The sequence below is a fragment of the Lutra lutra genome, chromosome 3 (assembly GCF_902655055.1).
Source record: "Lutra lutra chromosome 3, mLutLut1.2, whole genome shotgun sequence".
Classification (NCBI taxonomy): domain Eukaryota; kingdom Metazoa; phylum Chordata; class Mammalia; order Carnivora; family Mustelidae; genus Lutra; species Lutra lutra.
The window spans coordinates 148,150,976-148,172,308 of record NC_062280.1 but is presented as its reverse complement, the minus strand read 5'-3'; the positions used below and the strand labels follow the sequence as shown (position 1 = coordinate 148,172,308).

The 21,333-nt window shown below is 41.2% G+C and overlaps 2 protein-coding genes and 1 non-coding gene across 6 annotated transcripts in view; 1 reads left to right on the top strand and 2 right to left on the bottom strand.

Moving 5' to 3' along the window:
• The window catches only part of ELF1 (E74 like ETS transcription factor 1), a 107,139-nt gene extending 88,946 nt beyond the window's left edge, over positions 1–18,193 (bottom strand). For 2 of the 3 annotated variants that reach the window (XM_047720065.1, XM_047720064.1), the window contains exon 1: positions 18,072–18,193. The gene's annotated coding sequence lies outside the window, so the exon portion shown is untranslated. The remainder of the gene's footprint in view (positions 1–18,071) is intronic. The other variant, XM_047720063.1, reaches the window with a different exon arrangement.
• Positions 17,970–18,041, bottom strand: TRNAE-UUC (transfer RNA glutamic acid (anticodon UUC)). Its single transcript has one exon. It is a non-coding gene; the product is annotated as a tRNA-Glu (tRNA).
• A 27-nt stretch (positions 18,194–18,220) lies between the features above and the next one.
• Positions 18,221–21,333, top strand: part of WBP4 (WW domain binding protein 4) — a 68,367-nt gene continuing 65,254 nt past the window's right edge. The window contains exons 1-2 of one of the 2 annotated variants that reach the window (XM_047720069.1): positions 18,221–18,351; positions 19,859–19,931. Coding sequence is in view for 1 of the 2 variants with exons in the window: in XM_047720068.1 (XP_047576024.1) it covers positions 18,879–18,880; positions 19,859–19,931 (75 nt within the window). In the remaining variant the exon portion in view is untranslated. Of the gene's footprint in view, positions 18,352–18,728; positions 18,881–19,858; positions 19,932–21,333 lie in introns of those variants that run through there. The other variant, XM_047720068.1, reaches the window with a different exon arrangement.

Below are 21,333 nucleotides of genomic sequence, written 5' to 3'. Positions count from 1 at the left end.
CCTTTCTACCCACTGAATCTCCTGCAAAGCCCTTCTCTCCATCATTACGAGGAGGAACTGGTCATTTTCTCCTTTGCACCTCTGTTTGTATTTTGTAAATTATCTAACAGACACATGAATCACATTGCTTATGCATTCACATATACACTTAAGCATTGTTAAAATGTACAAAGCACTCCCAATAGGTTTTGAGGACCTAAAAGTGAACAGATTTCCTTCATAACTCCTCCTGCCTACTCTGTTGGAATATCTGGTGAAGAACACAGCGTTTGGGTTTTTGTTTTTTTTTTAATCATTTGTTTACATGTCTCTCTGGTCATTTATTTTAGCCTGATAGCATTCCTGACCCCACAACAGTTCGGTAATAAATATTTGCTGAATGAAAATATTTGGAAGTTGAACTAAATATTGGCTCAATGATAAATCTGTTTTTTTCTCTTCCACACAAGCCAAACCATTCTCAGGTCATTTCTGTATACGTCTCAATTACACAAAAACTAAGGTCCCTTCCGCATTTTCCTGAATGGTCCAGGATCTATTAATGGGTTGGTTAAGCCTTGGTCTGCAGCCCTTTCTGGAAATCAAGGCCGGAGCAGCAAGCTTTACATTTGTTAAGAGAGGACAGTTTCTGGGTTAGTCCCCATGCTTACACCTGAACATCTCACTATGTTAATAGACAATAAAGAAAGTTAAAAGGAGAGCAAAGGTGTCTACAGAGAGCAAAGGAGTGAACAAAAAAACCTCTCAAAAGAGTACAACAGATTATCTAATCATGGTCCTTTCCCTCAACTTTTGATCTTCTGTCCCTTTCAGGTGTTTACTTACGCAGCCCTCTGTCAATAAACTTCCCTAATTAGAAACAAACTGGTAAATGTTTCAGTAAAAAGGAATATTCAAAAAAGATACTTAGCCTACAGGCTTTCATGTTTCATAATACTGTACAGATGGAACAATTAACAACTTCTTTAAACTCTCAGTTTACTGTCATCACCAAGGATACACTTCAGCTCTAGCTAAACCGCTCTGCTTCTCTTCTTCCCTACTTCAAACCATACCCGTGGTCCAAATGAAACTTTAAAACTTAGAAGTATTTTACATTTATAGTCATTTTAGGAAATACTTCTTAGACATACACGATGCTCTCAGTATTTCAATGTTCTCAAATTTCCTTTTTTTTCCTCTTTTTTAGGTAGGCTCCACACCCAGCTTAGAGCCCAAGGTGGGGCCTGAACTCACAACCTCAAGATCAAGACCTGAGCTGAGACCAAGAATCAGACACTTAACCAACTGAGCCACCTCGGTAGCCCCATGTTCTCAAATTTCTATCTCCAGGTGTTGCTCCTGAACTCCAGACTCTTAACCTAACCTGACACCTCCACTCAAATGTCATAGTCCTCTCAAACTTAACATATCCAAACCTGAATTTCTGGTCTTCTCTCCAACACCTACTCTATCCAGTTTTCTCCAGTCTTGGTAGACAGTGAATACTTCTAGCTGCTCACACCAAAAGCCTTGGCTACTGACTCTTCTTTCTGTCCTACAGTCATATCCAAAAATCCTGTTGGCTCAATCTTCAAAACATATATAGTATCCTAGAATCACTCCGCTTCATTGTCATTATCGTGCTGCAAGCCATTGTCAGCTCTTATCTGCAGCACTCTCAGGAGCCCTCCTGCTTCTGTTCTTCTTTCCCTACAATCTAGTCTCAAAGCAGCAGCCAGCAGTAATGTATTTAAAAACAAGCCAGATAATATCACTCTTCTACTTTAAAACTCCCCTTAGCTCTTCTTTTCACACAAAAAATAAGTCTTCATAACAGCTTACAAGGACAAGATCCTACCCTGGCCCCAGCCTCTATGACTGTATCTCTTCCTACTTCCTGCGCACTCCCTGTCTTCTAGTCCCACTGACCTCTCCTTGCTATCCCAGGAACATCTCAAGCATTATTCCCCTCCAGGTCTGTGCACAGCCTCTTCTCACTACCGGGGAGGCTGTTCTATTGGATATCCAGGTAGCTAACTCCTTCACTGCCTGTGGTAAACCAAAGTACTAATAGGTACTAAGCTGTTCAGACTTCTAAGTTTGAAATATGACTCTGCCTCTTCTCCCATAAAGAAGCACAGTCTATTTCTCCAGCCCTTAAATATGCGGTGGCCAATGGAATAAGAGTAAGACACAAGCGCAGGTCTAAACAGGATAAGAAGGGACGCCTGGGTGGCTCGGTTGGTTAGGCGACTGCCTTCGGCTCAGGTCATGATCCTGGAGTCCCGGGATCGAGTCCCACATGGGTCTCCCTGCTCGGCGGGGAGTCTGCTTCTCCCTCTGACCCTCCCACTTCTCATGCTCATTCTCTCACACTCTCTGTCGCAAATAAATACATAAATAAATAAATAAATAAATAAATCTTTAAAAAGGATAAGGACATAGGGGCTTACCCTCTCATGCTGCTGGGATCCCTCCTGCCACCACGACGGTATGAGAGCTGCACAGAGAGACCCCCCAGCCATGTGGGCCACCCTAGAGTATGCATCTCTCTCCTGCTGAGTGAGCTCTGGTCTGAAGAATCACCCAGTCGTAAAAAAGAATAATATAGGGGATACACTTAGTTGCTCAAAAATTATGACTTGCTCCTTTAATTCCAGGATTAAAAACCACCCTCACTGCGGAATCCTATGCCATTTCAATAACACCCCAAACTTTAAAAATCTCATAAATATTTTGAACTTTGGAATTTAGTTTGAACCACCTTAATAGACATTTCCCAAATTTAAGGATGCTAAAATAAACATGCATAATCTGCTTTACAGATTAAGAATTCAGACAATTACAAGTCAGAAAAGTCAGTCCCCAGGACTTACCAACCTCTCTCAACCTTGACTCTTGCTACTGTTTCCCCACTATCCTTTCTCCCCATTCTTCAAGACTCTGCTAGAGGTCAGCTGAACGAAACAATATATAAGAAAAGTGATGAAACCTTAAAAAAGAAATAAAAGTGAAAAGTGAAAAGTGAAAGTGAAAGAGAATGTGCCTGTGGGCAATAAATTATCTCAAATATCTAAATGTAGGAATAGAGAGATTAAATAGAGTAGGATTTTTTTTTTTTTTTTAAAGACATCTGGGGACGCCTGGGTGGCTCAGTGGGTTAAAGCCTCTGCCTTCAGCTCAGGTCATGATCCCAGGGTCCTCGGATGGAGCCCACATAGGGCTTTCTGCTCAGCAGGGAGCCTGCTTCCTCCTCTCTCTCTGCCTGCCTCTCTGCCTACTTGTGATCTCTGTCTGTCAAATAAATAAATAAAATATAAAAAAAAAAAGACATTTGATACTCTTGGGGTACCTGGCTGCTTCAGTCGGTTAAGCATCTGACTCCCCATCTCAGCTGAAGTCTTGATCTTGGGGTTGTGAGTTGGAGCCCAGAATGGAGCCCAATTAAAAAAAAAAAAATTGATACTCTCAAAAACAGAAAGCAGATACTATTTGCAAACATAGATTATAATAAAAATGACATCAGGGACACTTGGCTGGCTCAGTCAGTGGAGCATGCGACTCTTGACCTTGGGTTGTGAGATCGAGCCCCACGCTGGGTGTAGAGGTTACTTAAAAAAAATCTTTAGGGGCGCCTGGGTGGCTCAGTGGGTTAAAGCCTCTGCTGTCAGCTCAGGTCATGATCTCAGGGTCCTGGGATCAAGCCCCACATCAGGCTCTCTGCTCAGCAGGGAGCCTGCTTCCCCCTCTCTCTCTGCCTGCCTCTCTGCCTACTTGTGATCTCTGTCTGTCAAATAAATAAGTAAATAAAATCTTTAAAAAAAATTAAATCTTTACTAAAAAATGGCATCAATAAAAACATTAAATTCTAATTTGTTTCAGAAAAAGATATACAGAAGAGAAGACTGTTCATTAGACAGTATTTGCTGATAATCTCAAACCACTGCTAATCTTTTAAAAAAAATCCCTATACCACATTCTTCCTAATAGATATTCAAATGTAATAAAAGGAAAAGCACCAGAAGAAAATATAAACACCTGTATATTACTTGGTAAGGAATGTCTTCCTATGTATGACACAAATGGGAGTAAAAAGACAAGGAAAATGATGACATCTGACTACATAAAAATTTAAAACCACTATAACCAAAGCTAAGGCAAAAGAAATACAAGGAGAAAATGTGACCAAAAGTCCTATAAAAAAGAAAACAAAAAGTCTTTGGTTTGGCTTCCACAGCCAAATACATACATTGAAATCCAGCAAATACTTTACAAAAAATAAAGTTCATGCTTCTCTTACAAAATCAAAACTAGAACTATTAGGCAACATCTTGTGGGTGTGTATGAAAGACCCTACAATGTGGAGCTGCCTCCGCAGGCTCACTGACAGAAGACAGCCTTGGCCTCTTCATCAAAATTTTGAACAGTGGGGCTCCTGGGTGGCTCAGTCCATTAAGTGTCAAACTTGATTTCAGCTCAGGTCATGATCTCAGGGTTGGGATCCAGCCCTGTCACAGGCTCTACACTCAGCACAGAGTCTGCTTGAGGTTCTTTCCTCTTTCCCCTCCTCCTCCCCGTGTGTGTGTGTGTGTGTGTGTGTGTGTTCTCAAAAAAATCTTGATCAATGAACATCCGATTCTGTTTTATTTTCTTTTCAAGATTTTATTTATTTGAGAGAGAGACAGAAAGCATGAGCAGGGCAGAGAAAGAGGGACAAGCAGACTCCCGGTAGTGCAGGGAGCCCGATGTAGCGCTCGATCCCAGGACCCTGGGATCAAGACCAGAGGCAAAGGCAGACATCCAACTGACTAAGGCACCCAGGTGCACCTCCCAGTTCCATTTTAAATTAAAATAAAACATTTAGGGATGCCTGGGTGGCTTAGTCAGTTAAGTGTCTGCCTTCAGCTCAAGTCATGATCCCAGGGTCTTGGGACTGAGTCCCACATCAGGCTCCTTGCTCAGTGGGGAGCCTGCTTCTCCCTCTGGCTCCCACTTTCCCTGCTGGTGTGCATGTGCGCTCTCTTTCCCTCTGACAAATAAAGTCTTTAAAAAAATAAAACACTTAAGGTAAAAAGATTCCTGCATTTAATTTTATATAAACTTTACATCAAAAGAAAAAAATAACTAAACAAACATGGAATCTATAGTCAATGCCAAGCATGTTAAAGTATTTGGATGGAAAAGTACTAATAACTGCAATTTACTTTAGATAAAAGGATAAATGTGTGATAAGGCAAATATTATAAAATGTTAATGATAAAAACTAGATGGCAGATACATGAGCAAAATTCATCTTTGCTGTATGTTTAAAAACCTGTGTAGTAAAATACGAGAGAAAAAAACTACTACTATAGAATCCAACACTCTAACAGAAAAACTGGGCACTGAGCATGAATATATATATGCACTTCACAAAAGAAATGTGGCCAAACACAACAGAGAATGTTCAAAGATACTCATTCTTGAAACTTAAAGCAGAAAAACAATACCGTTTTTCACCTATTAAAATAGCAAAGAGTAAAATAATTAGAGGGGTCCAGGGGAAATAAATGGTCTCATAGGCTATTCATGAGAGTAAAACAATATCATTCCAGGAGGCAATTTCACAATCAAAAAGCTTTAATGTATAGATCCTCTCACCCAGCAGTTTCAATCATAAGCATTTATTCCAACAAAAAAATACACAAAGATGTAGATAGAAATTCAGCACTATCATTCAAAATTATAAAAAAAAAAAACAAAAAGGACTGTCAGGCAAATCAGATGTTACAGAGACTGTACCTCATCATATTGAACATACCGCTTCACTCAGCTGTTAAGAATGATTATCTGTATAAAATGGTGTAGACACGAAAACGTCTCCAGAATACACTTAAGTGAAATATACAAGTTACAAACAGTCTATGTCACGTACAATCAACATTTATGCATGTGTGGTCCACATTTCAACATCTGAAGTAACAGTCAACTGAAAGTTAACAGTATTAATACTGTTAAGGTTTTTATGATCTTTATTATTTGTTTTTCAGTATTTAAATAGTTTCTACATGCCGTTTAGACTCAGGATACAGTTTACCTATAGATTCATGTTAACAATTCAGGCAGAGTCCCTGTCCACATATGAAGGAAATCAGCAAAGTGACATAGTGATCAAGAAAACCTACTTTGACAGCCTCTCTGAAAATGTGACAGCTGCTTTGAGACCTGAATGATAGGAACCAGCCATATACAGCGGAGGCTATAGAATATTATTAGTAGAGGAAGTTATAGGAGCAAACAAAGGCAATTCAGTAGGAGTAAGCACCATGCTTCTTAGAGTGCAAGGAGGGAAGAAACAAGAAAAGCAGAAGTACTGACACTGAACATGTTACCACTTTTACAATCAGGAAAAAGGATCAAGCTAGTTTCATCCTAAAACACTAAAAACTTTTACCACTACCCAATCATACCAGAAGACAAAATTTTGAAAATCTTTCCTTCCTAAGTGCTTGCCATACATCTCATTTAAGTCATGCTAGAGCTATTAAAAAGCAGAACATTTCAAAGTAGAGGATTCTCAGAGCAACAGTTCTCCAAGGCCATTCACAGAAGAGATACATGAGAATCCTCTAAAGACATGTGCACCGTGCAAACACACATTCCTGAGTCCTACACCTAAAGTTCAAACTGATTAAGTGGGACTCAGGATTCTCTATTTTTTACTTCCCTGATGACCATAAATTAGTATAGTAACAGAGAAACCTCCATACCTCCAGAAGCCTGACTGCCCTGTACATATGTAATTCCATATTACCATATCTAGATTAAATCCATGAGAAGGTCATATTAGCATTTGGTAAATCCTATTTGGGGTAAGGTGTGTAATATGTTTTTCAAACATTTCATAGATCCAAAAAAGATATTCTTTAAATTCACACTTTTCCATAGAAACAACTCCAATCACTGGACAACCCCAAACCCATCTACCACTCTTTCTCACTCCCTTCACAGCCAAACTTCCTCAAAGATTTGTCTATATTCCACTTCTTCACTTTCCACTCATTCTTTGATTCATTCTAATCTAATCAAATCGAATCAAATCAAATCGAATCTAATTCTACCCCTACTAAACCACTAAATCTCTAAGTCAATGACCACACAGGGTGAAACCCAATTAATGCTTTTAGAACTTGTTTTGTTAGACCTAATAAATGCTCTCTACTGGTTTTCCATCAACTCTGGAGTACTTTTTCTTAGTCTTCTCTGCCCCACTCCACCACCTCGTCACTGAACACAGAGAAGTTCTAAAGATTCCACAGAAAGCACTCCTCTCCAAACTCTCCCTGGGCAAATCCATCCATTTCTGGGGTTTCAACTACCAAATCAGAGAATAAAGGTGAAAAACACCTCTGCTCAATTGCCCTTGACAATCCCCTTAAATTCACTGTTAAGGTTTTAGCACATCAACAGGTCACACTGGCAACCATTATATCATCCAAATAAATATAAATGAGCCATTTTCCCCTTTGGCATTCAAGCTCCAGATTAAGTAGGTAATTCATATTTAAAAGCTACACATAAGAGAAGATACAGGATTTTTCTCCTTACTCCCACTCCATATCACCTCCTTACTCCCTGGTTTAAAGCCCATCTACATCTGCCATCTCTGCTTAAGATAACATTCAAATCCTTTTTTTGTTTTTTTTTTTTTTAAGATTTTTTTATTTATTCATTTGAGACAGAGAGATACAGAGAGAGATAGTACATAAGTACGGGAAGAGGCAGAGGGAGAGGGAGAAGCAGCCTCCCCTCCATCCTAGGACCTGGAGATGATGACCTGAGCCAAAGGCGGATGCTCAAGCATCCGAGCCACCCAGGTGCCTCAACACTCAAAATTCTTGTGGTGGCCTACAGTAATTTCTATGATCTGATACATGCCCTGGTCACCTCCCCCAACTTTTCACACATCACAGCCCTCAGGGTCTTCTTTCACCTCCCAATGGAGACTGTTCCTTTCCCTGCTTTGGAGCTTTTCCAAAATACTACTCCCTCCTGCCTCCCTTCCCTTTCCACTCCCCTCTTCCTCCTAGCCACTGCTTACTCATCCATCACGTCTCCATTTAAATGTCATCTTCTTGGAGAAGCCTTTTCAATGTAGCCTCTCCCCCTACTCTGTCAGGGGTCTCCCCGGTATGCAACAGTTGTCTCCTGCTCTAAACTGTAAGCTTCATGAGGATCTTGTCTGCATTTTTCATGGTTCTATCCTCAGCAACTAATACCTGAATATCCACCAAATAGCCTCAGTCTCATCACAGAGGTTTTTATAATCTTACAACTTTAATATCCAAATATAAATTCAAGTTTTCCTTTAAAAAAACCTATGGAAAAATATACATAACGTAAAATTTACCATCATAACCATTTTTAAGTGTACAGTTTAGTGGCAATGAGTATAATCATACTGTTGTGCAACCTATCTCCAGAATTCTTTTCATCTTACAAAACTGAAACTCTATATCCACTAAACAAATCCCAATTCCCTCTTCCCCCAACCCCTAGCAGTCATCATTCTAATTTCTGCCTCTATGATTTCAATTACACTTGATACCACAAATAAGTGGAATCATGCAGTATTTATCTTTCTGTGACTATTTTATTTCACTTAGTATGATGTCCCCCAGGTTCACCCATGTTGTAGCAAATTAGAGGATATCCTTCCTTTTTAAGATGAAAAATATTCCACTGTATGTATACACATTTTGTTTATCCATTAATGCACTGAAGAATACTTGGGTTATTTCCACTTTTTGTGTGTTGTAAATAATGTTGCTGTGAACATGGATGTACAGAGCCTCCTTGAGACTCTCCTTTTAATTCTTTGGGGTATATAGCTAGAAATGGGATTGCTGGATCATACAGTAATTGTTTCAAATTTTTTTGAGGAACCACCATAATGCTTTCCATAGTGGCTGTATGTACCATGTTACATTCCCATGAATAGTATACAAGGGCTCCGATTTCTCCACATTCTCTCCAATGCTTGTTATTTCCTTTTCTTTCTATAGCAGCCATTCTAATGAATGTGAGGTTTTGCTTTTATATAAACTTCATGTGCTTTCTTTTTCCTACAAAGCTATGGTAACAAGTCCCATTAAAACATGCACCCCTAAACTAACCCAAGACATTCCAGAAGATAATGAAAATAGAAAAGAGACAGTCTTTGAAAGCAGGATTTTAAAGAACAGTAAAATTGTGGTTCATGTGCAGTGGCAAAAAACCCACAAAAAAACAAAAACAAAAACAAAACAAAAAAACAAGGGAAAACAAAGAAATGGCTTTCCTACTCATATCTGAAATTCCGTGATGCCAACTGCCTGCTTGGAACTTAAGGAACTTAACTATGTTCTTCTTCCATCCTGTTACTTCCCCTCACCCTTAGCCCCACCTGTGTATCTTCTCAGACTGCTGGGACTCTGTCTGCCTTAGGTCTCTTTCAGTTACATTCTTACTTCCTACTTCAGCTCTTACAACTGGGTCAGTGCCCACCCTGCTCAGTGGGAGATTGAGTGGCAGGGCCCTAACCTTCCCAGTTAATAGAGTCATATGCATGCCTTGGCATAAGGGAGTATCAGTGATAAATTACAGACATCAGGAAAGCTGGGTAAAACAAATCCCATTACGACCTTGAAAGTTCAAATTAAATGTTTAATTAAATCTGGGAACAGATGAAAAGCTATACACAAAGCAATATATCAACACATCCTAAATCAGAAATGTATCCTGGGTTTGGGATTTTAAATCCAAAAGAAAGTTTAACTAAATTAAGAGATTAAACTACAAAGAAAGATTTAAGATAGTTTAGAAGGATTGTCTGGACACTTCACTAGCAAAGTACCTTCCCAGAGATCTAAAATAAAGCAAAAAAGGTTTTAAATCAAAGTTATTTAATAGTGAGTAGTCTTCATTCAAAAATAAAATTTTAAATTTGCAAACACAGGTGTGCACATAAAACTTATGAAACAGATGTTACTTCTTTAACAAAATTCAAGTCATCTATACTGGAATTACTTTTCAGAGAACAAAATATTTATATTTACATTTGTGAAAATGAAGCCAGATGTGAAAAGTAAAAAGAAACGCTAACTACCATTAATCCAAAAGCAATCACCATTCCAGCATAAAAAGGCAAATACTATACAATAACAAACAGCAAACTAAAGATCAAACTAAAATTTTCTTTATATAAGTACAATGTCATTTATAGTTTTAAAACCGATATGATAATGAAACCACTAAAGATTAAAAAACAAATACATCCCTAACTTTATTGGTTCTTGGTCCCAATACTTAGGAAAGGAGCAAATGAACCATGAAGTATCTCAAAAGTTACTTTCCATACCTAAACAATATCTAAATAATACTGCTTTTTAGATAGCAATGTACCTTGTAAACCTAGATAAACATCTGCATTTTCACGATTCATCATCTACTTCATATAAACTAGAGTATACATCAACTATAGAATATAAGATATAAATGTTGCAAAAAAATTTATACAAGTCACCCCCCAGTCCCATTCGTTTACTTTGGAAAGATTAAATGAAACCATTTAAAGGATATCATGATATATGTCATGCTACACTTTTCAGAAAAACTCAAGGAAATAATGAGTTACTTAAAATCATTATTATTCTATTTGAAAATCTCTTCGTTACCAAAATGTAAGGTTCCTAAGAGGAAGTATCAGGTAACTGAAGGGTGAGGAGTCCAGTTGATACTTCATCCATTCTCCTCCTCAGTCTAGAAACCACATTCAGAAAGAATGCACCATTGCTGACCTCAGAATGCTGCTTCAGCCCACTTCTGCTTTACTGTTAACACAAATTTCAAGCGCTAAACGGCTACTCCACCCCTCCTGACACCTCAGGGAATATAAGCCATTTACAACATCGAGTTGTAAACAGCTCTTCTGCTGGGAAAGTTTTATTTTCTAGAGTTCTAGACAGAACCATTGCCTGAGTTGCAGAGACCAAGTAAGTCTTTCACAATCACTATTTCATTTTGAGTCAAATTAGTTTACCAGTTTAATTTGTGAGCAGACTGCCCTTCTAAATAACTAACACCGAATAAAATCTAAATTGTTTACATAAATACACTTAAGGCAATTTATCAAAGCCTGGACAATTTCTAACAATAAAATCCAACTCTATAAAAAAATAAGAAGGAAGGTCACTTTCACTTAGCTGAAGAAAAGAGGGAGGGTGGAGAGTTTTCAAATATTTCTCAAGAGCTACAACTGTCAAAAACAGTACCATATGTATTATAACATAGGATGAAAAAATTAGTACAGGGGCGCCTGGGTGGCTCAGTGGGTTAAGCCTCTGCCTTCGACTCAGGTCATGATCTCCAGGTCCTGGGATGGAGCTCCGCATCAGGCTCCCTGCTCAGCGGGGAGCCTCCCCCAACCCGCCCCCTGCCCCCACCGCCTGCCTCTCTGCCTACTTGTGACCTCTGTCAAATAAATAAATAAAATCTTAAAAAAAAAAAGAAAAAGTTAGTACAATAGAAGGGAAAAAAAAGACTATTTTACAACATGCCACATTTTTTTTTTTTTAAGATTTATTTATTTATCAGAGAGAGAGAACAGGCACAAGCAGGGGGAACTGCAGGCAGAGGGACCTGCAGACTAGCACTTGATCCCAGGACCCTGAGATCATGATCTGAGCTGAAGGAGGATGCTTACCCAACTCAGCCACCCAGGTGTCCCTGCCAACATGTTTTAAAAAACACTTTCTGATAGGAAATTTCTGGAGGTAAGAGGTATCTAAACAGCATTCTTAAATTTCTTTGCAACTTTTTTTAAAAAAGATTTTATTTATTTGACAGACACAGATCACAAGTAGGCAGAGAGACCGGCAGAGAGAGAGGCAGAGAGAGAGGAGGAAGCAGGCTCCTTGCTGAGCAGAGAGCCCAATGTGGGGCTCGATCCCAGGACCCTGAGATCATGACCTGAGCTGAAGGCAGGCTTAACCCAGTGAGCCGTCCAGGAGCCCATCTTTGCAACTTTTTAAGGCTATTGACTGTATTTTAAATTTCCTTTATTTAAAAGCCTCAGAAAAAGTTCAGGAAACAAATTTCAACCTTCCAACCCACATATACCAACAGAGAAGAACCATAATGAGTTCGAAAATAGTGAATTTCAAATGAGTGAGGTTTTATTAGGATTCTTGATGATATTAGGTCGTCTAAGTCCACAGGGTGGCAGTCTCACAGCCTTAAATTTGTTTCTGGATTCAATGTACAGTTTTAGTATTCAAAATGCCACACACACATACACATAAAGGTGGGCAGTAGTAGTTTACTGTCTGACCAACCCTAGGAGTAACAGTTGCCTGTTCTCTTCAAATAAATAAACAAATAAATACATATCTATGCTTTGTAACCTCCCTACTTCTTTTAGGAGTATTTACTTCCTGACATCTTCAAATTTTTCTTCCATTTTACTTCTTTTTTTTTTTTTTTTTAAATCTCATCCTTTGTATTCCGCTGCTACCACCCTATTTAAGGAGAGAATAGAGACAAGAATAGCCATTAGATTATTTCTGTACTTCCGGAGACACTCCACCTTGTTTAAGGCCTGATGCAAAGGGAGAGTGGGAGCAGAAACAGGAATTGGAAGATGAGAGTGGACACTACAGACACAATCCTTCCATCCTCCGGTTCATCATGCATACTACCACCAAATTAGTTTCATCAAAAACACTTATATTACTAGAAATCCCTTCTCCCACCTAAGTAAATTCCTTATCCCCAAATTCAAAGACCTTCACAATCAGAACCTTCCAAAATTTCCTATCTAAGTGCTCTGGAAGAGGTAAGGGGATCTGTAAAATAAACTTTGAATAGACCTTCCAACTTCCTGGTTTGCATTCATTCATTCAAATACATTCTGAATGTTCTCTGAGTGCCACGCACTGTTCTAGGTGCTGATGGTATAGAAGGGAACAAATCAAAGTCCCTGCTTCAAAGTTATTCTCTTGACTGGAGAGTCTTCAGAGGAGCGTTGTTAAAGGTAAGGGGACAAACCCCCAAGCACTTCTAGCTCTCCGCTGGTTGGGGGAATGATAAAGACACCAGGGATCTGACAGCACCAACATTGTCTGCTGCAGGCTCTAATCTATTTTTGCAGCCTTATTTCCAATTCCTATCCTACTTGTACCCTCAGCTCAGCCAAAATGTGCTAGTGACTGTTAATGTGACTCTGCTCTGGCCTGCTTCTTTCTTAATGCCTTGCTTTCCACTATATCATCACTAGCAAATGCCTAACCAGACTTCAAAGCCCATCCCAAATGTTGCCTCCTATAGGAGGCCTTTTCCCATTCACTTCAAATGACTCCAGATGTGATATCGTGGAGGCCTTCACGCCATATAACCCTTGGCTTTGTTCCCTCTGAGCATCTGTCACACTATAAATTGTATCATAATTATCTGTATAGATTAACCTCCTTCATCAGCTCTTTACTGAACACTTGCTACATCCCAGGAGCTAGAACTGCAGTGTTAAATTATTCCACTTATATTTTTATTTTTTTTTTCAAAGATTTTATTTATTTGTCAGAGAGAGAGGAGAGCGAGCGAGCACAGGCAGACAGAGTGGCAGGCAGAGGCAGAGGGAGAAGCAGGCTCCCTGCCAAGCAAGGAGCCCGATGTGGGACTCGATCCCAGGACGCTGGGATCATGACCTGAGCCGAAGGCAGCTGCTTAACCAACTGAGCCACTCAGGCGTCCCTCCACTTATATTTTTAAATGCTTACTATCCAAATGATAAAAATAAAATGTAAAGACAATATATTATGTAAGCTTTTTATTACTTCAATCTTTTAAGTTTTGTTGATATGATCTACATATCATAGTTCACCCAAAGAATAGAATTCAACATTTAGGTTATTTACTGAGTTGTGCAACCATTATCATTATTCTAATTTTAGGACATTTCAAACACTCTAACAAGAAACCTTTGTCTCCATTAGCAGTCACTCCAAGCCATGCCCCTGTAACCACTGCCCCTTCACCTCCCAATCCTAGGCAACCATAATCTATCCTCTTTCTCTCATAGATTTGCCCATTATGTACAGTTCATATAAACAGAATCATACAAAATGTGGTCTTTTGAGTTGGCTTCTTCTGCTTAGCATGACCATCTTGAAACTGATCTATATTATGTTATGTATTGGCTCATTCCCTTTTATTGCCAAATAACATTTGATTGTATAGATACATCTTATTCATTCAGTTGATAGGCATTTGCACTTCTACTTTCTGCTTACGAATAATGTTGCTATAAACACGTGTACAAGTTTTTGTCCAGGCAGGTTTTAATTTCTCTTGGGTAGATACCTATGAATGGAAAGGCTGGCTAAGGTAAGTCCATGTTAAACATTTTGAGGGAACTGCCATCCTGTTTTCCAGACTGCACACCATTTTACAGTCTACCAGCACTGCATGAGGGTTCCAACTACTTCACTATTGTTTGAATCTTAAAAAGCAAGAATGATTTCACTATTCAGTATCCTTACCCTCCAGGAGTTCATACTCTAGTGGGAAAAAAGGTAAGAAATAAACAGGAACAAGTGAATGTGTTAATTTCAGGTACTAAGAAAAAGGAGAAAACAAAAGAATAAAGTAACCAAAAGAAAAGGCTGATCAGAAAGACCTCACTGATGTTGACTGAAATATGAAGAGCTGGAGGGGAAATATTAGAGGTAGTGGAAACACCAAGAAATAAAAGTGGGAGAACAAGTTTGGTATGTTCAAGGAACAAAAAGGAAGCCAGTGTGGCTGATATATAATGAAGAGGCAGAGAAGGGAGGAGATGAATTTGGGGCGGTAAATAGAGGCCAGATAATATTCAACCATGGCAAAGTCCTTGGATTTTAAATACCACCATTTTTTTTTTAAGATTTTATTTATTTATTTGACAGAGAGAGATCACAAGTAGACAGAGAGGCAGGCAGAGAGAGAGAGAGAGAGAGAGAGAGAGAGAGAGGGAAGCAGGCTCCCTGCTGAGCAGAGAGCCCGATGCGGGCCTCGATCCCAGGATCCTGAGATCATGACCTGAGCCGAAGGCAGCGGCTTAACCCACTGAGCCACCCAGGCGCCCTAAATACCACCATTTTTAATCCCTTATATTTCTTTAAATGTAGATAGTCATCTGTGTAAACATTTACTGAATGGTCATACAGCTTCTGATTGTGCCTAAGAGCAGCAAATCTAAGAGACTACTTGGGCAAATACATACCACTCAATTAGTATCACTTTACTCTGTGGTTCATGAGGGGACACCTAAAACATGACTATCAGTGCCTTTTTGGTAACAAGGTACAAACATATGAATGAAGCCTTACAAACTTATCACTGACCCTTAACCAGTTTAAGGTGTATGCCTTATTGACAGCAGCTAGCAGCTCAGTCTTAGAATATTAAGGTCATTTTCAATAAAGCATGCTAGTAAGAATATAGTTGTAGATAATGCTCATGATTTAAACCTAGATTTCATTCTTTCAAATTGAATTCATTGTTTTTCTCATTCTATTAATTAAAAATTACTATTCAACTGGTGAACATAAAATACGGGCACAAGTCTCTACATTGCTTAAGGTTTTTAACAGAGTAAAGTTTCACATATTACTGCTATATTTATTTTTTCAAAGGAGAAAGTGTTTTGAAAACTCTAGTTACATAAATGGTACTCCTTTGATAAAAGAACCCGTTATCTAGTCAAAATTTATTAAGGTGAAATTCTCTTCTACCATCCCAGCTTGGTCTCCCATGCCTCTTCCTCCAGACACTGGGTTCAGACAGTATGCCAGCTTCATACTGTTGACTCCGCCTCCCCCTCCAGTCCCCCACCCACCCTCCACTCCCCTCAGCTTTAAGATACACATTCTCCACTTGGAGAAATCCAACCAGTTCTTCAAGGTTCAAGGCAAACACTCTCCTCTACCTCTCTTGGTCAGGTCTCAGGAGTAGAAGTGATGTTCTGTAACTCTGATATTGCCTTACCCTGTTTGGCCTGGTACACAATATAGGAGTCTGAGAAATACTGTCACCAAACTACTCCCTTCAGCAAATCTTTAAGTATACAAAAAGCAAAGCTATTTGCAATTCCCGGGTGCTCAGTTGAAAATCATATCCATTTTAGCACCTTGGTACTGTATGATACCAAGTCAACACAAAATGCAAGGTCAAGAACAATTAAGCCCTCTCCAGAGACAACGCAGAGGGGTCTTTCCCTCCTTCCAAATTCCGACTGAGTTTTTTAGTAAATGGTTTCTCAATAATGACACAATCCTACTCTTCATTTAAATGAAACTTTCCCCACGTAAATAAAACGTTTCCACTTGCATTACCTATTCAAGAATTGCTCAATTCTTGCAACTCTATCCGAAGTTTCTGAATGATATGTATGATCAAGAGTTTAAGCTGTAAACACTGCGCACAGAGAAGGTGGAAGATTCACCCAAGGTCAATCCCGAGCTAATTGCAGAAGCGAAAATACAATTCCATTCGGTACTGTGTCCACAACCTACTAACATGATCCTGAACATCAGGAACTTTCAAAAGCGTGTGACGGTGCTTGTAAATATTCAAATATTTCAGCTAACCAAGAAATAAAATATTTTTAATTACGAAGTTTACTTACAATATAAAAGTGATTCATCCTTAATCATGCGGATCACGTCAATAGATTATTTCAAAACTCACTGTGCAGTTAAAATATAAAAGTTTGGAAATGCGCACACTAACCACCACTTCTGCTCTTGTCAATGGCACTGGCCAGAAACCGATCCATAAGAGCCACTTCTTCCTTCTCCAATTGTTCCCAGAGGCCCAATGTACTAAACATTATAGCTCACCCCATCTTCTAATTTCAGCTTGCATTTAAGATAACGCTTTTGTTTCATTTACAGCTCACATGCTGCTGACACAGCTGCCCCTTCTTTGTAATAAACACAGGGCTTCTATATTTAAAAATACAGTGAAACTTTGTTATAACATCCCCTCCCCAGTCTCCAGCCAATTTTCTCTCTTCCAAGCCCCACCTCCACCCCAAGATTCTTCTATCGGCGGCGCTCAAAACGTTAGACCCTTTGGAAAGTTAAATTTCTTCCCTAAAGACATCTCATCATAGTGGTATTTTTCTTCTCCGCAGCACGTGCGCGCGCGTCTGTGTGCGCGCTTTAAAGCGGGGCGGGAGGATTGGGGGTGGAGGGGGGATTCCCTTCCCCGGAGGCCTTCCCAGGCAGTGGCACTCAAGTGTGTGGCTCCGGAGTCCCCGGGACTTTTGTGCGCAGAAACCAGCGCCCCCGAGGTCAGGCTGGGTGGAGCTGGCCGGCGGGCTCGGCCGCTGCGGGACAGCCGGGTGGACACGCGGCCGATCGGGCGGTGACGGGCAGCTACGCGGACGGGAAAGCGCGCCCGAAGGCACCGAGGCTCGCCAGACCGCCACGCCGCCGCGCGCCCCGCTACAGGCGGCTTTGTGCCGGGGGCGGCCAGGGCGGGGGGGTCCCCGTAAACAGCAGGCGGAAAGAGACGAGGACTCCAAACGGGGTGCGGACTCCCAGCGCCGAGGGCAGGGGGTGAACACGCCCCGCGTCACTTGGGACGGTCGGAAAACTACGGCCGCGGAGGGTGTGGGCCCGGGGGAGGAGGGGGGGGCGGGGGGCGCTGGGAGGAGATAAGACTAGGCCGGAGTTAATCATCACCTCCTGAGCGTCTGGAAGAGGACGACTGGGGGCGGAGGGGCAGGAGGGCAGCCCCTGGAAAGTGAAACTCCGCTGGCAGAGGAGCGAGGCGAGGGACCCAAGCGCACTCGCTCCTCTAGTCTACCCGGCGTAGCACTAATGTTCGTTTTTCACAAACTCATCAGAAGGAGACAAGTAGAGAGCCAGAATATGGGAAACAAAATAAGTTCCTCTCCCATTCGGTCTATTAAAAGCATTATTTCTTTCCCATACCGGGAGTCGAACCCGGGCCGCCTGGGTGAAAACCAGGAATCCTAACCGCTAGACCATATGGGAAGTACTGATAGAGGAGCTGCCGTGACTCACCTGACAAGTGCACGCGCCCCCACTGCCTCTGCTCTGCTTCCTCACGCCGCTGTTCACCCCGTCGCCTCTGCGCCACTCGAGCCGCCCAGCCGCCGCGGATGCCCACGCGCTCCACGAGCGAAGGAACTAGCCGGCCCGTGTGCGCGGGCGTCGCGGGGGCGGGGCGGGGCCACTCCGCCGCCTCCGGAAAGTTCTGAGGCAAAGCCCAGCAACTCGCGGCCCCGACACCAGCTGTTTCACCTTTCTTTTTCTAACTCCGCCAACGGCCCCCAGCCTACAGGTCCGGGTTGCTTCGCTGGTCAAAGTGCGTGCGGACTAGTTGGCAAAGTTGAGGGCGGCGACGTCTCGGGGAACAGCTGTTTGCGTTGGGGCGGAGGCGGCGCGCGAGCTCCTCGGCCACGAGCCAGCGAGCCTAGAAGGGTGGAGGTTCTGGATCCCAGGGGAAGAGAGTGAAGGCGGGATGATGCGGGGACTTGAAGCGTGAAGTTCTTGTTCTTCGGCTGAGGTCCCGTCGCGCTTTCACCCCTTCTGGGTGACCTCAACCCCTTTATACCGACCCCACCTCTCAGGATCCCAGAGTACCGCCCCGTAGGGGGAGGGGAAGAGGAGGAGATTTCGAACGCGGATTGAGACGCCTGGGTATCCGTAGTTGGGAACCGTGGAACCCTGGTCCCGGGGAAAGAGGGAGGTGTTCGGGTTTGGAGGCTCCGGTGGGCCTCGCGACGGGCTGGGTCCCAAGTCGCCCCGCGTGGGGAACACGAGCTCGAGCCGGACCCCGGGGCGACGCACGGAGCGGCTGGTCCAGTCATGTGAGTCGGGTCTCAGGCTCTAAACAACGAGGTGTTGTTTCCCAGGGCGGCCCTTTCTCTGCCGGGTCTCGCCCTCCACCACCCGCCCCCCCCCCACCTCTTTTCGGCTGGAGGCGTGACGGAGGTGCTCTTAACTCGCTCGGGACCGGTCGCAGACCGGCAGGGCCGGTTTTCAGGGCGTTTAGAAATGCTATCCTTCGGGGCGCCCTGGGGGCCCGAAGCTCGGGCTTCGGGAGGGAGGTTGGCGGCCAGTTGAGGTTGGACTGCTGCCCGCGAAGCAGCCGGGAGCTCCCTCACTTGCACAGTTGGGGGGTAGCAAGCACCCTATTCGCTTCTGTAGCGCTTGAATCCTGGGGTATTGTGAAACTTTAGGGTTGGACTTGGGCCACCTCCGCCTTCACCGACTGGTAGAAACGGCGAGTCTTGTTAGCATAGTGACCCCCCCCCCCGCTCCCCCAAGCCTTGCAGGCTAAGAGGTCCTTGGCTTTTCCAACTCTTCTCTTGCCCCAAGTCTCAAGAACAAATTGTATAAACTGATAGTCTCGGAGGAACCAGTCTCCCTCCAAAAGTGTCTTGTTCTTTGTTCCTTTGATGGAACTAACTTGATTTAAAGCAAACTTTGAGCTGCTTCAGGCCTCCATTACGGCAATCTCCCAAAGTGCCAGAAAGGCATAGAGAAGATAAATCTTTTCCAAGATGTTTCTTATTTCTTCACACTGATGATAGTGGCAAATGAGAAAAAAAAAATTTTTTAAGCACTTTTATTAAAGGAAGTTTTAAATCCGGTGCAGACTTCTTTTCTAGCGGCAACAATTTCAGATAACTGCTGCAGTGAGTTAAATACTAAAGGTAATGTGTATAATAAGACAGGATTCAGTAACAGGGTGTTATATTTCAGACTCTAAGAAGATATAAAAACATGCACAATTTTGCCTTTTTAATTATAAATAAGCTTAGACTTGTTTTTCCCTTTTTCAGGGCAGACTACTGGAAGTCGCAACCAAAGAAATTCTGTGATTACTGCAAGTGTTGGATAGCGGACAATAGGCCTGTATGATAATTCCACTATAAGAGAGTTTAATGATATTGTATTCCTGTGTTTCTTTTTGATCTAAACAGTATTTATGAAGCACCTTCAAATACATTGCTCTTGATTTTTCAAAACATTAAAATATTTCTGTTGTCTTTTCATTTCTTGTACAAAAGTGGTAAGCCTTCTTCCTTTTCATCAGGTTAAATTTGATTATATGTTAAGCCAAATTATTTCTCTATGATCCTTTAGTCACATTCAGAAAATGGATGTTGAGTCTCATCATAAACATCTCATCCCTGTTTATCCACATTATGATGTTGTTTAATACTACCATATAAAAAATATTAAAGGGCAAAGCCCTTTATATATAAAAAGGAACATTATTGTAGTTTATCTTGTATCTTTTCAACTCCAGAAAAATAAATTAAACATATTTGCAAAGCTTTGTAGCTATAAATGGTTTCATTTTAAAGAACATCATTACCTGTTTCATAGACTATGAAAATAGCAGCTCTATTAAGCATCTTATTACTGTATCTCAATCTAGATTAAGCTTTTAAGACATAAAAGCATCACTGATTTTTCCCCCTTATGTGCATGTCATAATAATATATACGTAGCACAGAAATATGTGGATATCTTTTAAGTATATATTCCTAGCCTTTGTACTTGATAGAGTTGCATGCACAACAGAACAGTAGCCCCGTTTTTAACAATGTTATACTTCTTTGATAGACATTTATTTACTACTGTGTACAAGGAGTTTGGGCATATTTTTTTCCAGGATTTTGTTTTTGGTCTTTTGAATAGTTGCTAAAGATCTCAACTTGTTTAACTTAGGCCATCCTTACACATAAATGCCATAAATTATGAATTCTGTACAAATGGTTGATAGTTTCTCTTCTCTTGAGGTTCCCAATCAGTTCAATGAATTTTAGGAGTCAAGAAGAGTAAATAATCCCTTCTAGGATAATCTTTGCTCTCTTTGGATTATTAATATACATCAGTTTAACCTTTAATTAGAAACAAAACTTTATTATTTTTTTAAATATTTTATTTATTTATTTGACAGACAGATCACAAGTAGGCAGAGAGGCAGGCAGAGAGAAAGGAAGGGAAGCAGGCTCCCCGCTGAGCAGGACCCTGGGATCATGACCTGAGCCGAAGGCAGCGGCTTTAACCCACTGAGCCACCCAGGCGCCCCCAAAATTATTTTGTTTTGAAATGAGTCTTTAATAGTCTTTGTGTGGTATAATTAACTTTAGGAAACCTGATATATGAAAATTAAAAGGTGAACCTTTGTTTTACAATGTCTGACTTTAAAGAGGAATTTATGGTAGTACTTTAGGATAGCTTAACTTAGATTTGATTGACAAAATTTATTTTGCAAGGTTTATCAGAAATTGCTTAATTGCATACA